The 16,111-nt window shown below is 55.7% G+C and overlaps 3 protein-coding genes across 10 annotated transcripts; all 3 read left to right on the forward strand.

Moving 5' to 3' along the window:
• Positions 1–1,565: 1,565 nt before the first annotated feature.
• LOC125700271 (zinc finger CCCH domain-containing protein 11A-like) lies at positions 1,566–5,962 on the forward strand. The gene is made up of 7 exons (XM_048960698.1): positions 1,566–1,886; positions 2,532–2,655; positions 3,127–3,189; positions 3,440–3,526; positions 3,820–4,191; positions 4,467–4,552; positions 4,993–5,962. The coding sequence occupies exons 1-7, from the start codon at positions 1,833–1,835 to the stop codon at positions 5,047–5,049; spliced, it is 843 nt and encodes a 280-aa protein (XP_048816655.1). The 5' UTR covers positions 1,566–1,832; the 3' UTR covers positions 5,050–5,962.
• A 4,313-nt stretch (positions 5,963–10,275) lies between these two features.
• On the forward strand, positions 10,276–14,325 carry APBB3 (amyloid beta precursor protein binding family B member 3). Of its 8 annotated transcripts, XM_048960142.1 has the most exons (11): positions 10,276–10,383; positions 11,402–11,592; positions 11,895–11,971; positions 12,173–12,233; positions 12,445–12,585; positions 12,731–12,858; positions 12,972–12,977; positions 13,060–13,174; positions 13,254–13,347; positions 13,423–13,940; positions 14,016–14,325. In XM_048960142.1, exons 1-11 carry the CDS (start codon positions 10,335–10,337, stop codon positions 14,196–14,198), a joined length of 1,563 nt encoding a protein of 520 aa, XP_048816099.1. In that variant the 5' UTR covers positions 10,276–10,334; the 3' UTR covers positions 14,199–14,325. The 8 variants fall into 8 exon arrangements, with proteins under 8 accessions (XP_048816099.1, XP_048816095.1, XP_048816094.1 ...); XM_048960138.1 differs by having other exon boundaries at positions 12,414–12,585; positions 12,705–12,858; positions 13,423–14,325; XM_048960137.1 differs by having other exon boundaries at positions 12,414–12,585; positions 12,731–12,977.
• On the forward strand, positions 14,260–16,110 carry SRA1 (steroid receptor RNA activator 1). The gene is made up of 5 exons (XM_048960143.1): positions 14,260–14,373; positions 14,501–14,626; positions 14,743–14,936; positions 15,050–15,158; positions 15,233–16,110. Exons 1-5 carry the CDS (start codon positions 14,349–14,351, stop codon positions 15,436–15,438), a joined length of 660 nt encoding a protein of 219 aa, XP_048816100.1. The 5' UTR covers positions 14,260–14,348; the 3' UTR covers positions 15,439–16,110.
• Position 16,111: the final 1 nt, after the last annotated feature.

The following is a 16,111-nucleotide window of genomic DNA, read 5'->3' on the forward strand; positions in this document are numbered from 1 at the left end:
ATATGTTTCTCAACATTTGCACCTGATTGTGTTTTATTTGCTGATGCACCTTTGCTCTGCTGAGGGCAGAGCTGTCAGGCTGACTGCGGTTCATTTGCTGCCATCTGAGCAGGAATGAGACAAGTAAAGTTTTCTGTAAACCAAATGCAGCATAAGCATCCAGCTCCCCATCAGGAAGCCAGAAACCCCACAGAAACCTGCAGGAGAATCAGAGCACATGTGGGTGCCCAGGAGGAAATCTAGCCCCAGCACTGGAGCAGCATCTGGCCATGGAGCACCACAGCCCAAGAACAGAGCGGTGCTGTCTCTGCTGAGCTGGCTTCCCAAGAAAGACTTGTTTATCCCCTTCAGACCTAGCAGGCTGGTTCATCCAAATGCTTGCTGATTGTTTGGGAACTCAAATCCTTCCGGCCTTCAAGCTGGAGGCAGCCAGAGGGGAACACCTCCTGGGTCTGATTGTGTGCTGCCTGAGTGAGAACGTAATCCAAGCTGGCTGCACAAGAGTCTTCTTAATATCTCTATCATTTTACTTCAAATAACCTCATTGAGTGACCCTTGTGTTGATTTCTTAGAATTTGGATCTGGGAGATGTCCATTTCCTTCACAGCCATTATGATGAAGGCACAGAAGTGATGTGGACACTTGCTGAGGTCACAGTCATTGCCATGGTGGGAGTGTTTGTGCCACAGCTGGTGAGCAGAGCTGGTGCTCTGGTGAGCAAAACACTCTGCAAGCAGAGACTGAGCTCTGGGCCTTCCAGGGAACAAATCATCCTGTGAGAGCCCATTGGTAGCACCACTGCAGTATGTGTGTGAGCTGACACAGCTTAGGCTGATCAGGCTGAACAGGTGAGCTGGGTTTGGTGCTGGGTGGTTGCTGGGAGGTGTCTCAGAAGAAAAACTAGGCAGGGGAGGAGTTCCCAGATCCAGCAGTGCCCCTCGACACAACTGCTTCCAGGGGAAATGGGTTCTTGTAGGGATTCCATCCCACATTTCGGTGGGGATGAAAAGTCATTACTCCCCTGGATAACTGCTGGTGGGCCCCCACCTTTATGTCAGACATTAAAAAGAAAGGAGAGCACCAACTGCACAGAGCACAACTTGTGCCTCACTGCCCCAGTGATCACTGGCTGTGCCATACCCAGCAGGCACTCAGCTGGGACACAGACTGTCCGGTGATATCCCCACACACTGAGATATCCAAGGCACATGGGGCCATGGCTGCCACCAGTGTCACAGCTGTGAGCACTGTGCAGGAAGGTGGCACACGGCGTCAGCTCTCATCACAGCTGGAGGTGAGGGGGTAGCCGGTGGGTGCTGCCTGCTGTGACTGCCATGCTGACCATGTGACACAGCAGTGCGCAGGTGTGTGCGCTGGGAGGGAGAAGGGCTGCCGCTGTGCTGGGCTAAGCTAGAGCTGAAGGTTTGTCAAAAACCCTGACTGAGGGTTGGGGCAGAAGACAAAGGGAGTTTTCTTCACGACAGCAACACCAACTATGTGCAGAGCTATTGAGGAGATGAAGAAGAGCAGTTGCTGACACAAGTCATGGTAGACACAACCTGGAGTTAGTGTTAGGCAGTGCTTGCAGCCAGCTGATTTCCATACGTTGTCCTCCTCGAGAGACTTACTGGCATTACAGAAGAAAGCTGGGGAAATGTTTCTTCCTCATGATTTCTCACTTGTTGATGCTTTCTACAGGGTTTCTATCCAAAAGGAGATTTCAGGGAGCAAGGTGGTCTGAGAAAGAGTGAAGCCAGCTCTTTCCATGAGCGAGGGAAGTCCCTGTGGAGAGGGCAACGAGAACTTGAGCGTCCCCTGAGACATTCCCCACCATGTCTCAGCAAGGACATGGCTGCTGTTCCTATTCCTGCTCTGCGTATGGAAAGGTATGGCTGGGTTTCTTTTCCTTGGGTTTTCTTCCTTTTTCTCATTTTAAAGGGGAAGGGGTGAGGCATGGGGAGCCCTACTCGTCTTTTGTTAGCTCAGTAACTGGTTGGATTCTGCATGTGCAGCAACAAGACAGCATTGCCAGGCTCCTTTACCTGCTGGGGCAGGGTGGGAGCAAAGAGCATGCACTGCCCTCCTGCCAGCTCCACCTGGTTATGTTTGCCAGGTCCCTGCTGCCCTGGGTTTCTGCTGAGAAGTTTGTTCCAGCTGCCTGCAGTAGTAAAGGGTGGGGAAGAAATGGTGGTGAAGAGGTAAGGCTGTGCACGGTAATTTTGCATGGATTGAAATGTGGCACCTGAAGGCACTGTTTCCCTCAGAATAATGCTGGTGTTTGCAGGTGTGTTGGTTTAACCCCCTGAAGTGATGTCTGAGAGCGCCTGTCTTCTCCACGTGAACTGGAAGACGGATATGCCCAGAAATTGCAGCTTGTGCAGATGTTGTGAATACACCCCCAAATATTTCCTTTAGTGATAACTAATGTTTCAGCACTCTGATATCCATCTCTGGCACGATCTGGAATGCTGCAGCTCTCAACAAACCTTGGCTGCCCGTTCCCACCGACATTTATTCCTTTCTCTCTTCAGAAGCAGCGCAGTGCTGTTCCCTGTGCTAGGAAGCAGCAGCCAGCAGGCTGCCAGAAATCCAACAGTGCCTTGCAGTGCACAGGGGGACGCGATGGGGACGGACCGTCCTTAGCACCATGCAAAAGTGAGTTTTTTCAGTCCTCTGTCATGAAGTATGGAAGAATGCACTTTAAGTATTACTTCTGAGCGGGTGCAGTGCTGTAGGGATGTCCAGTAACCATGGTGAAAGCATTAGAGAGGCCAACAGTGATAGCTGATGGCAGCACTGAGACAGAAGTGTGTGTATAAGTAGTGGTGCTCAGAGCTGACTGAATTCCCTTTAGGGACAAAAAATCCATGTCTTGATTTCTGCAGCTGATAGTGTTTTGTTTGCTGTGCTCTGCAGAATGCAGAGCTGTCAGGCAGACGGGGTTCCTCTGCTGCCATCTGAGCAGGAATGAGAGCAGTACTGCTTTGTGTAAGCACATTGCAGTTTAAACATCAGTTTCTGTTCTGGCTGTAGAACAGTGTCTGTCAGTTTTTGGGGGTGGATGTGGGCTAACAGGACAGTGCTGCTCCCGTTGTCTGTGAAATCACACACGATCTGTTGTTGCAGGGATGGAGCCTGCGCATCCATGGGATGGTGCTGGGCATGGGGGGAAACGGAAAGCCTCCCCAGGTAAGAAGCTCTTGTGAGCTGTGGTGTGGGTACCTGCCTCTAAATAGGGCTGCACAAAAGGCTGTGTGTGATGGAGGAGAGAAGACGGGCACTGCAGATCTGTGCTGACTGCAGAAATGGCTCACCATTGAAGCAGAAAAAAGGCAAATTGAAGAAACTACACTTGAAGACCAGAAGTCTGTGGTTGGCTGTGCTAAAATGTTCCTCCAAATAGATGCTCTTCATGTCTTTCTTGTTTCCTTTCTGCCAGAAGCTGATACAAGCAGCCTTCCACTGAAGCACTGCTCTGTGGAAAGGCACAGGAGAAGCATGGAATGTGGCACAGCACCAAAGAGAGGTACAGACACAGCAGGCATCTGGGTTTGGTGCCCTGTCTTTCTAGTTAGGCTTTCTGTCTGTTCTTTCTGGGACTGTTCTCATTGCATGTTGCTCGGGGTCTTAATCCCTAGGATTTAGTTACCTCTCCTGTCCTGATTTGTACTGGGAACCCACAGTTGATACAAGATCCTAAGATCCATAACCATGAATACCCAAGATTAGATTTTCTAGTACTGTGGCCTATTTTGTAGAATGAAAGTAGTTCTGGACTCTCTTTAAATCCTGTTGCTTTTCCTTTCTTTATGGTGACAGTGAGAGGTGCTGAGTCAAATGGAGAGAGACGCATGAATGCAGTACAAGAAGTCTATTCTGAAAGAGCTCATCTAAGAACTGAATCCAAAGCTCATGTACGGGCTGGAGGGCTTCTTAGCAGAGCAGGTCCCAGTGAAGGGAGAAGACCATCCCCTGCAGTGAGCCTCCACTCCCTCTCCAAGACCCTGCCTGAAAGAAAGCACAAGGACTTGGAAGGAGCAAAACAAGCAACAGAGCAGCTGCCTCCCTACAAAAGAGTGAGGAGTGAGTGCAGCAGGGAGAAGGCTCTGAGGATGTATCAGAGTGGGGACAGCGTGCTGCCTCCAGCAGCGCAGCCTGGGCCTGCTGCAGCGCAGAGCTCCAAGCGAAGAGGTGAGAAGGTGCTGCGGTACCCTCCCCGGTGAGCTGCTGCCTTTGGTGAGGCACTGAGTTTGCTTGGGGTTGGCTTTGCTTTTTCCTTCTCTGTGGAGGGGAAAAGAGTTGAAGGCTACAAAGTCCAAAGGCACTGAGGTGCCAGAATATGTAACCCCATCTTTTTCCATTCATTCCACGATGGTCTTCTGTGCGTCCAACTGGAAATGTCATTCACTGAGAATGGCTTCCTAGTCCAATTTCAAAGTGAAATTATCTTTTTTCTTACTTCATAGCAAGAAGAAAAAGAAGAACAGGACAAAAAAAGAGGAGAGCGGAAATGATGAAGGCTTCTCTGAGAGCTGCTGCTGCACATGCAGAGGTGAGTCCTTAGTGAGCACAGACACACACTCTCTTGTTGTTCCCATTGCCTCCATCTGTCAGACATGAAAGAGTGCTGAGGGAAGCAGCGTAGTAGGAAAACACCCAGCTGTGCGTTTGAGGAAATCACACTGTCAGTGAGGGCTGCCTAGGGGAGCTTGGATGCCTTTCTCTCACTTGAGGATGCTGTTAGTAATGGCCAGAGAGTTTTGCTGTGATAAAGAAGCTTGCCATGTCGGGCACTGCAACTTTGAAACCGCGTCTCACAGCAGAGCATGAATCTTACCATGGGCAGCTGTTGTGGGAAGTAACATCAGTGACCTGAATGGCAGGAACGTGCTGTGCTGCATGGGGCCATTCTGGAAGTTTTTTGATTAAACTTTCTTAATGAGATCTCCCTAGATTGTTTCTGTCCTATTTCTACACTCTGTTTCTTTTCAGTCTTCCACAGTGAACAGTCTTGTGGAGATGATGCAAAAGCTGCAGCTGAAAGACTGACAGGAGGAGCATCAGAAGGCAGAGGCAGTGCACAGCGTTACAGGGCAGCACTGCGAGTGCCACCCAACTCAGCATCCAAGTCTTTTTCTGTTGCTGTCAATCAATAAACTGTCACGATTATGGACTCAGAAAGAGCACACGGCCTGATTTGCTGAGCAACATTCCATGAGCTGGTGCATGACCTCCCATGTGCAACTCCCACAGCTCCATCAGTGAACACTGGAATTTATCAAAGCAATGGATGCACCAATCCCTTGCACTGCCCGCCAATCCCTTGCACTGCCCACAAACACACTGTCTGCAAAGCACGTGCAAAGAGCTGTGAGCAGCACAGCTCGGCCATGAGCACGCTAAGTTAGAGAACAGCTCTGTGCAGATGTCTGAGTTCTCCTGGGGCAGCACTGAGCATAAGTGAGCATGTGCCCCTCACCCTGCAGGCATCTCTGCTGGGGGAAGAGAGGCTCTGCCGGCCGCCTGATCCCAGGAGGCAAAGGTGTTCTCCCACCTTCCCTGCAATGGTTGCTTCCTTCATCTTCCCCCGTCTTCAGCTGTTGTTATACTACTTATTCTACAGATGGGGCTTGAGTGTCTGTCATCATGGCACATCTTTGTTTTGGGTTGTATCACTTTGGTTTTAAAAGCCTAAACTAAAAACTTCAGAGTGCACACTAAATGAGGGGTCACAGCCCATGGAAGTGGAGAACTTTTGGCATGAAGGTGTTGTTTGGTTTTATAATGAGTGTATAATAGGCGAAGTTCACCTAAAGGATGGCATTTTGTCTAAAAATGACACGTTTTTTCAAGACTAGCAGAAATTCCTGGTTTTAGTTTGATTACATTTTGGTGTACAGAGCTCATCATTGGAGTCTTTTCTGCTGGGCTCTTTTTGAAGGAGGAATGCTTCTTGGTGAGCCTGTGCAAAGTTTTTGGATGTTTGAAATCAATTATGAGAAATTCATTATTAAAAAGAAATAACTACCTTTATGCATACTTTCTTGTTATTCCTTTTTCCTTACCACTGCATCAACAAATATACCATTGCTTCATGAAGTCTTTTAAACACCAGTAAGTTGAAAACTATTGATGCTTGCTTTATTTGCAAAGGATTTTTCACAGCTTTGAGGGTATATTTGAGGGGTATTTACCCCATGTTCAAGGGGACCTTCATTCTCCACCCCTTTCTTCCTCATGAAGCCAGTGGAGAAGTGGAAAGAAGAGATTATGGTTCTATAGAGATAAAGGGAAAATAATTTACTAGAAGTGGTAAAGAACTGTGAGACTATACAGTATAAAAGGAGTCAAGGGCAATGAATCAAACAAACAGAAACAGAAAAATCTCTGAGCCATTCTGCATTGTCAGCTGACCAGGTGGAAAAGGAAGTCCTCACATCACATCACATTTGGTTTTTTATTCATATCATAGAATAATAGAATCACCAAAGTTAGAAGTGACCTTCAAGATCATCCAGTCCAACTGTCTGCCTATCACCAGTAGCTCTCACTAAACCACATCCCCCAACAACATCTAAACATTTCCTGAACACCTCCAGGGTTGGAGTCTCCTCCCTCTCCCTGGGCAGCCCTTTCCCCCTCCCTGGGCAGCGCCTGACCATTACTATTTCCCAACATCCAGACTGAAGCTCCTCTGGCACAATTTGAGGCCATTTCTTCTTGTCCTGATACATGAGAGAGGAGGCCGACCCCCATCTCACTACAACCCCCCTTCAGGTAGTTATAGAGAGCAATGAGATTTCCCCTGAGCCTCCTCTTCTCCAGACTGAACAATCCCAGCTCCTTCAGCCACTCCCAATCTGACTTGCACTCCAGACCCCTCACCAGCTTTGTTGCCCTTCTCTGGACACGCTCCAGGGCCTCCATGTCTTTTTTGTAGTGAGGGACCCAACACTGAACACAGCACTTCAGCTGAGTACAGGGGGGATTACCATCTCCTGCTCCTGTGCTATTTCTGACACAAGCCAGGATGCCATTGGCCTCCTTGGCCACCCGGGCACACTGCTGGCTCGTGTTCAGCTGAGCATCAACCAACACTCCCAGGTCCGCTTCTTCCACACAGCCTTCCAGCCACTGCGCTCCAAGCCTATGGCATTGCCTGGGGTTATTGTGGCCAAGTGCAGGACCGGCCCTTGGTCTTGTTCAACTTCATCCCACTGGCCTGCGCCCAGCAATCAGCCTGTCCAGATCCCTCTGTAAGTCCTTCCTACCCCCAGGCAGAATGATGCTTCCTGCTTGGAAGTCATCTGCAAATTACTGAGGGTGCAGTCAGTGCCCTCATCCAGGTCATCAGTAAAGATATTGAAAAGTATATGTATGTATACATTCATAATACCCTAGAAGGGAGGGGAGAGTTGCAGTGTTTAGAAGTGTTTCCAAAGTTTCAACAAATTTAAATTAATGGGGAAAAAAAGATGTCCAGCAGAGGAAGTTTCTCAGACAGAGAGAGACTTTCTTTTGGGTAGAAATCAGATTTTTTTATATACCATAGAGTCTGAAGAAGCATAGGACACAACTGGATAATGCAACCATTTCAAATAATATACAATAGACACCATTAATATCCATCTTTCTTCTGAGACAGACAAGAGATGATGGTTTTTCTTATATTCTCTTCAATAATTTTTTTCCCGAGGCTATTTCCACTTCCTGAGATGATAATTTTTTTTTCAATTTCTTGTTTTATCCTCATCAGTGGTACATGCCTGCCATCCTATTTCTTTCCCAAGCACAATTCAAACCAAACCCAGATCCCATTTTTGTCAGAGTCAACACCAGAAAATAGTGATTTACAGAATTAGTAGATGTGCCATGCATTTCCCTAAAGAGGAGGAGGGAAAGCTGCTTCATGTGTATAAAAGAAAATCTTCCCCAGGTTCTCTTGGGCAGCTGGCCTTCACTGAGTCCCAGAGCCACACAGCTCTGCCTGCTGCAGACAGTAATAAAAGTGTCACTGTATGTAAGTGCTGTTGGGGAATGGGGATGTGGGATGTGGTCAGTCCAAAACATTTTGCCTCTGTCTCTCCTTCATCCTCAGGCTCTTTCTCTGCTTCAGCACAAGGTATGCAGTCCTTCCATGGGATGCAGTCCTTCACAAAATGAGATTCTCACAGTTCAAAATTCACCATCTCCATGTCCGTACAATGGGGTGCAAACAGTGCAAACCAGTGGTGTGTCCTTTTTCAAGCTGGCTGGAATATCCTCTTGTCTAATAAAGGGTAGCTTTTGAGCTCAGCTCACAGGTGCCTTCCCTGCTATGTATGACCTCCTACCAAAATCTTGCTACATGAAACCAATACAGATGCAAAGGATGCATCCAACATAATGAGACCCATCTCCAAGCCATGCTAATTTGGGGTGCACTGTGCTGTATAGCACGACAATGTGAGCATACCCCACTGTCAGAAATCGTAGAATCATAGAATGTCCTGAGTTGGAGGGATCCACAAGCATCACTGAGCTGAACACTTGAGTCCCCACAGGTCCATCAAAAAAGCTGAACCTATCTAAAAGCACTGCTCCAGTTTCTTGAACATCGACAGGCTTGGGACCATGACTGACCACCTTTCAGATAGACTTTTGTTTTTTCCCAGTATCCAATCTGAGTTTCTAATGATACAGCTTTAAATCATTCCTTTGCAATCTATCACTGGCCGCCAGAGAGCAGAGACAGTCATCTCCCTCTCTGCTCACCCTCATAAGGATGTTTTACATAGCAGTGAGGCCATCCTCCAGTACTCTCACTGCCAGGGTCCCCGCCATGTGCACGCAGCTCTTCACAGAACTGAAAACAGGTCCCAGTCTAATGCACTTTCAGACAGTCCTGTGATTTAATATACAAGAAAAGTAAACAAAAAAATCTGAGTAAATAAATAAATACATACATATGTATCAAAATATCAAAGTCATGTAAGAAATGACATTAAGATTCTTACGGTGTTATTTACCACCCAAGCTGATGGAAAGACAATCTTGCTCATTTGGTCTCATTTGCTTTATTCCCAAGTTTGCGAATAAGCAGCACAATGGCTGCTTATTAATTATCCCACCTCACAGAGTCAGTGGATCTCCCTGGAGGCAGCAGCCCTCTTTTCCACTACACGTATGTCGAAAAAGTATGTTTTCCATCGCTAAGGATTTGTCTCTTCTTCATTAGGGGCTGGGAGTGGATTTTGTGTTAGGAAACAGCCTGACAGACCTCTAAAATGGAGACCCCAAAGGCAGGTTCACTCACAGGCACAGAAAAATAAGGATCTGTCACATGGCCAGTGGTGAGCTGAACAGGTTCATGCTGCGCTCTGTGATGTATTGGCTCAATGGTTGGACTCCAAGGGCTGTAGTGCACAGGGCTACATCTGGCTGGGGACATTTCACAAGCAGTGTTCCTTATCGGGCATCTAGACCTTTGGGAGAATTGTCTGTAACAGCACATGACGTGATCCATAGGGGAAATCAAAGTGTACAGCTGCTGCATGGGAAGCTTTTGTCCCCAAATACTGAGTGTCAGCTAGAACTGCCTGCTCAAGACAGCACAGAAAACAGAAGTATCAGACTAGGGGCACAAAGCTCCAGACCCCTGGTGACAAGGGGATTGAGGCACCCACATCCAGGTGTCCTCAGCACTGCCTAGAAGGGACTGAACCACAGGCAGTTATTTTTCAGTGATGTTCTAATTCTTCCAGTTTCCCTCTGAGCAGGGAGGATCTGAGCATGCGTGAGACAATGAATGCAGAATAACAGGTTGGGGGGGGGGGGGAGGGGAGGAAGGGAAGAGATCTTTGAGAGAGGGAGGGGAGCGGAGAAAATGTAAAGGATGCGTGGAGGGGAGAGGAATGAACCTAAGGGCACACAGAGCAGAATAAAGCCGATCTGAACCCACTACCACACTCAAATCCTCCAATCCTGTTCCCAGATACCCCCATTCACACTCACACATCCCCTTTCTCGCACCTGGAAACGCTCCTTCCACACACACTTAAATGGAGTAACCGTGCCACACACCCAAACGCCGCCTCGCATTTCCAAAAGCCGCTGCAGCACCTCCCTCGAAACCGCGCCATTCCCCTTCACGCCCACCCGCATTCGCCCTTCTCACTCCAAACGTCCCCGCCCGCAGCCGGGCACCGCCGTCGCCCGTCCCGCCCCGCCCCCGCCGCCCCATCCCTGCGCTCGGGCTCCATCTGCGGCCGACCGCGTCCCCGCGCCCGCCCCCGCCGCAGCCGCCGCTCGGGCCGCACCTGCGGGAGCGGCAGCCCGGGGCGGCAGCCGGGGCCATGCTGGGCAAGGACTACATGCTGGCCATCATCCTCGTCAACTGCGACGGTCAGCCGCGCGGGGGGCGGCCTGGGGGAGCCGAGGGGGAGCGGGGGCGGGCGGGGCGCGCGGCTGAGGCGGCGGCCGCTGTCCGCGGTGCTGAACTCGCGGCGCTCGGCCCGGCGGGGTGGCGCATCCCGCAGGCCTCTTCCTGTGCGGGCGGGAGCGGGAGGGCGCGGCGGCACCTCCTTCTCACAAGGGCTGCTGGGGAGCTTCGCACTCCGAACGGTGCTGGGAGTCGCGGAACCCTTCGCCCCCTCCGCGATGTAGGGGCCGCAGAGACGGGCTGGGCCCCGGCGAGGCGGGTGCAGAGGAACGGCGCGTCGGAGCGCTGCCGAACCGAGCTCAGACAGGGGGTGCTGAGAAACCCCGATAGCGGACGGGGACGGAGTCCGGCGCTGGGAGCGTTCGCGGTCCAGCGGGAGGCTCGGCCTGGCCAATGGCAGCTGCAGCGCTGTCACTGGCGGATGGCATGACGCCCATCCTTCCTGGCAGCACCACTCTGAGGGACAAGCAGCGCAGGGGGCACGATGACCTCTGTATTTTTAGCCGCAGACCCAGGAGCAGATCCCATTACTTATCCACACCACGAGCTTGTTCTCTCGATCTCTCCAGGGCTTGCAGGAGAGGGCCGTTGCCCTTCCCTGGCCATGCTGGGAGGAAGTCAGTTCTGGTATACTGCTCTGCTGGCAGAGAGCTAGGAGCTGCCCAATGCTGGGGATGTCCCTGGGCCATGCCTGGGCAGCCTACCTCGGTGCCTCCCTGGCAGGGCCATCTCACCTCTCAGGCTGCCAGTGAGGCAACTGCCTGTACCGACCATGGTGCAGGGGGTCTGCTGCTGCAGCAGCAGCTCTGGCATCTCTGCAAACCATCCTGCTCAGCACTCCCCTGTTCCATGCCAGGGCACCAGGTTGCAGCCCAGAGGCCACTGTGCAACCATTTTCTCACCAGTTTATTGCTTACTGCTCCCTGCAGCTGGGAGCAGCTGTGGGAGCTTTCTCCCTTGCCTCACCCTGTCTCTGCATAGACAACCTCTGGAGTGACCAGAGCCTGGAGACGGACCCTGACCTTCCTCCCGGCTGGAGAAAAATCCATGACTCTCTGGGCACCTACTACTGGCACGTGCCCACGGGCACAACACAGTGGCAGCACCCTGCTCTCTCTAGCAACCTAGGAGGATTCCTGGAGGCTGATGGAGAGGAGACGCTCCAGGAAACGGTATAGGACATGGGCAGGGAAGGAAGGGCTGGTGCTGGATCCCAACAGCCAGTGTGCAGACACAGAAGTCTCTGGGTACTTTGTGCAGCCACCATAGCAGGACTCTGTCACCCCAAAGTCGTGCTCAGTCCATTCCTAGCCAGCGTTAAGTCCCTTGAAGAACTTCAGGAAGCCCCACAGTGTCCCCACCCCAGCCATTCTGCCAGGCTGTCCATGAGCTGAGATTGCTTTCCCAGAAGGGAGGCCTCTTACGGGTGCCTCTGCAGATATATGTTCTCCTGACAACCCCTCTTCTTTCTCAGGACTGCCAGGTCTCTGTGGTGAAGCACACATCAAAAGCCAGGCCTGTTCCCAGCCCCATGGCCTCTCTGACCAGGAGGTAAGGTTGCCCCTGTGCTCTGCTGACTTGTGGCCGGGGAAACTCAGGGTTCCACCTACTGAGGCCAGAAGTTTGAGCTGGCACCATGGTAGGATGCAGCCCTGACAGTGGTGTGGGGGTGTTCTGCTGCTCCTTGGGGCTCTCAAGGTCAGAAATGCTGAGCAGGAGCTTACCCCTCCCCACCTCATCCCATCCCTTCAGGGCATCGCTGACATGGCAAGGTGATGACTTCCAGCAGTGTGGTGCAGAGCCCAGCTCCAAGGTAATGCATCAAGGCACTTCCCTGCACACGCACAGCCTGAGGGCTCCCTGCACTGCCATGTACAGGCTGCCAGGAGTGGCACAGGAGGGAGGTGGCAGCAGCTGACAGGCACCAGGGTGGGAGCAGGGCTGGCCATATAGGCACAGATACAGATACAGGTACAGGATAGGGCTATGTCAGCCCGGCAGAGGCCCACCATCTCTCTGCTCAGTGCTTTGCTGTGCGCTCACTGGGCTGGGTGGAGATCCCCGAGGAGGACCTAGCGCCTGGCAAGAGCAGCATTGCTGTCAACAACTGCATCCAGCAGCTCTCCAACAGCCAGGGCCGAGGCTCTGCAGACAGCTGGGGAGAGGTAAGCTGCACGGAGGTCCTGCTGCTGCGCTCCGCGGAGTGCAGTGCTGCAGGACGGGGCTGTTCCCATCCTCAGTGTAGTTCTGGGACATGGGACGTGTGTGGCTGGGCCGCTACCAGGTAAGGGTGCCCCCGGCTCCCCGCAGGGCCAGGACCTGGTGATGATCCTGAAGAAGGACACCATGAGCCTGGTGGACCCTCTGGACCACAGCCTCATCCACTGTCAGCCCATCCTCAACATCCGCGTCTGGGGCGTCGGCTGCAACAAGGGCAGGTGCTGGGCGCGGGGCGGGGCCGTGGGTGCGCCGCAGCTCCACCGCTCGGCCCCGGGGGGCCCAGGCACGAACTGACCGCCTCACTCTTCCCCCACCGCCACGCCGCGCACAGGGACAGGTAACGGCAGGTAAAGCCTGTGCGGGGCCGAGCGGAGCGCCACTTCTGACGGGGCTAAGCTCAGACCTTCGCGGTCTCGCAGGGACTTCGCCTTCGTGGCGAGCGACAAGGACACCTGCGTGCTCAAGTGCCACGTCTTCCGTTGCAACGTGCCCGCCAAGGGCATCGCCAAGGCGCTGCACGGGATGTGCTCCCAGGTGCGCTCCGCGGATCTCTCTCGTCGGGCCGTTCCGGGAGCGCCGGGCCCCGCACGAACCGGATCGCCGTCCCCGGCAGATCGTGGCAGAGCGCGCAGCAGCGGGCAGCAGACTTTCACCGCGCAGCGCCGCGCTGGAGTCCATCTCCGCGGCCACGTGGCCCCTGCGTACAGGTACCGCACGCGCCCCGGGGGGATTCGGGGTCCGGGCTGGGGCGGGGGTCCCGCTAACCGCTCGTGTCCCGGCAGCGGACGTCCAGGACGCCGTAGGGAGGCCGCCCCGGCAGTACGAGGCGTTGTACATCGGCAGCCGGCCCGTGCCCAGGGCAATGGGTAAGGCCGCCCCGCCGCAGCCCCGCCTCAGCCCCGCAGCGGGCGGGGAGCACCGCGCGCCTCTCCCCGCAGGGATGGACGTGCTGAACGCCGCCATCGAGCAGCTGCTGGCGGGCCCCGGGCGGCACAGCTGGACGCCCGCCCACGTCTACGTGTCCGACACGGCCGTGCGGGTGCGGCGGGCGCAGGTGGGGCCGGGCCGGGGCCGAGGGGAGCGCGGCGGGGTCGGGGCGGGACCGGCGCGGCGCCCGCAGGAGGAGGACGGGGCGCACGTGTGGCAGTGCGAGGTGCGCTACGTCACTTTCCTCGGCGTGGGCCGCGACGCGCACACCTTCGCGCTGATCGCCGACACCGGGCGGCGCTTCCAGTGCGCGGCGTTCTGGTGCGAGCCCGACGCGGGCACCATCTCGGAGGCGGTGCAGGCAGCCTGCATGGTGAGCGGGGCGGCGCGGGGCGACGGGGAAGCGGATCGGGAGCCGCCCGCCGCCACGCCGCCCGCGTACCCGCAGGTGCAGTACCAGAAGTGCCTCGTGGCCGCCGCGCCGGGGCCGAAGGCGAAGCGCGCTACCGCCGGGGGGGCGAAGGCGGGCGGGGGCAGCGGCGGCGCGGCGGGGCCCGGTCCGCGGAAGCGCGGGGTGCTGTCGCTGCTGGAGGCGTTCCGCCAGCGGCACGCGCTGCTACACCTGCCCTAACGCGGGGCTGCGGGGCTCGGCCACACCGCGCCCCTCCGCCGCCCGCCAATAAAGCTCCGCAGCCAGCTCTGCCTCCGCCCTCGGTTCCGCCCTCGGTTCCGCCTCGCCGTGGCGCCTAGCGGGAGGGGCGCGGCGCGGTGACGTGGCGCCATGGCGGAGCTCTACGTGAAGCCGGGTGAGGGCCGCGGCGCGAGGGGGATGCGCTTCCGGGGCGGGGGCGGCGGAGGGAGAGGGGCGGCTGAGCTGTGCCGTGCCGAGTCGTCTCTCACCGCGGCCTCCGCGGCCTCCTCTCCCTCCTGTAGGGAACGCGCAGCGCGGCTGGAACGACCCTCCGCAGTTCTCCTACGGGCTTCAGGCGCGGGCCGCGGGCCGCGGGCGGACCTCGCTCAGTCGCCGGGCGCCGAGCGCTCCGCTGGGCCCCCCTGCAGGTCAGTGCCGCACTGCCGGGAAGGGTGGGGCCGCGGCGCTCTCGTGCGGCGGCGGCGACGTCGGCCCCGCGGGCGGCCCCGGCCCTGAGCGCCCCGCGCCGCTCCGTTCCCCGCAGGTGCTCCTCTGGACCGCCCCCCCGCGGCGCCGGGAGCGCCGCCGTTGGCTCCTCCCGGCCCCGCCCCGAGCGCCCGCGGCGCCCCGAGCCCCGCGCCCGGCGAGGAAGGCGGTGCCGCGGACGGGGAGGTTCCCGCCGACGCCGTGCTGGTCCCGCTGCGGGAGGCGCTGTCCGCGTGCCGCCCCGCCGTGAAGGTGAGGCCCTGCCGCTCTCCTCTCGCAGCCGTTCCCGGCGCCGTCCTCGGCGCCGTCGCTCCCCGGGGCCGTCCGCCGGCGGAGCCCCGTCCAGCGGGTACCGCTGCTTTCAGAAACAAGTGTGCGATGACATCGGGCGGCGGCTGACGGCGCTCGGGGACGCGTGGGCCCAGGGGAAGCTGTCGGCCCCCGTGAGGAGAAGGATGGCCCTCCTGGTGCGAGGTGAGGGCGGGGGCGCCCGGAGCGCAGTCGCGCGGAGCGGCCGCGGGACGCCGACGGTTTCCTCTTCGCGGCAGAACTGGAGCGGCGCCGCTGGGACGCGGCCGACGAGATCCACCGCTCGCTGATGGTGGACCACGTGAACGAGGTGAGCCTGTGGCTGGTGGGCGTCAAGCGGTTGATCGCCGAGTGCAGGACCCTGCCCGCAGCCGAGCTGGGCGAGGACGACAACACAGTCGCACCCGGGCCGGAGATGCCCGCACCACCCGGAGCTGCGGACTAAGTGGGGCGGCTGGAGGAGGAAAGCTCGGGACCCGGGCGATGCTTTTGCCTCTCACTTTTCTCTCAGAAAAGGGGAATTTTAATCACTGCGACATATCGGTGGTGATTCACTACATGATGCTCAATAAACAGCGCTAATCTGTCCCCAACCCCATTCTCTGGGTACAGAGCTGCTGCTTGGGGGCTGCAGCAGCCTCAGCTGTTGGTTGCAGGCTGTGCAAGCGCAGTGTGGGAAGCAGTTCCACCCTGTAGCACGGAGGCTGCACTGCAGCTGGCTGTGACAGCAGCGGTGCTCGTCCCTGCCCCACTGGCCCCCTCCAGCCTCAGATACAGCAGCACGGGGGTGAGTTGCTGCAGGAGAGCCAGAGCCCAGGTCAACTGCAGGGAGCAGCGGGAGAGGGGAAATGGGAACCACCCCAGGCAGCCTCAGAGCTGGTGTAGAACCATCATGACACTCCAGGCCAAGTGCTCCACAGATGCTGTAGAGCAAGCAGCCCCTGCCCCACCACTCCCTCACGTGCCTGCCAGCACTGCCCCAACCACAGCTGGGACAGTGAGGGACATGAGTGGCAGCAGCAGCAAGGGTGTACAATGGGCTGTGCCCAGATGTTAGCTTGTACTGCTGAGGTAGTTGGAGCTGTTGCTGACATAAACTTGAATTCCTACATTCACGT

The sequence above is a fragment of the Lagopus muta genome, chromosome 14 (genome assembly GCF_023343835.1).
Source record: "Lagopus muta isolate bLagMut1 chromosome 14, bLagMut1 primary, whole genome shotgun sequence".
Lineage (NCBI taxonomy): Eukaryota > Metazoa > Chordata > Aves > Galliformes > Phasianidae > Lagopus > Lagopus muta.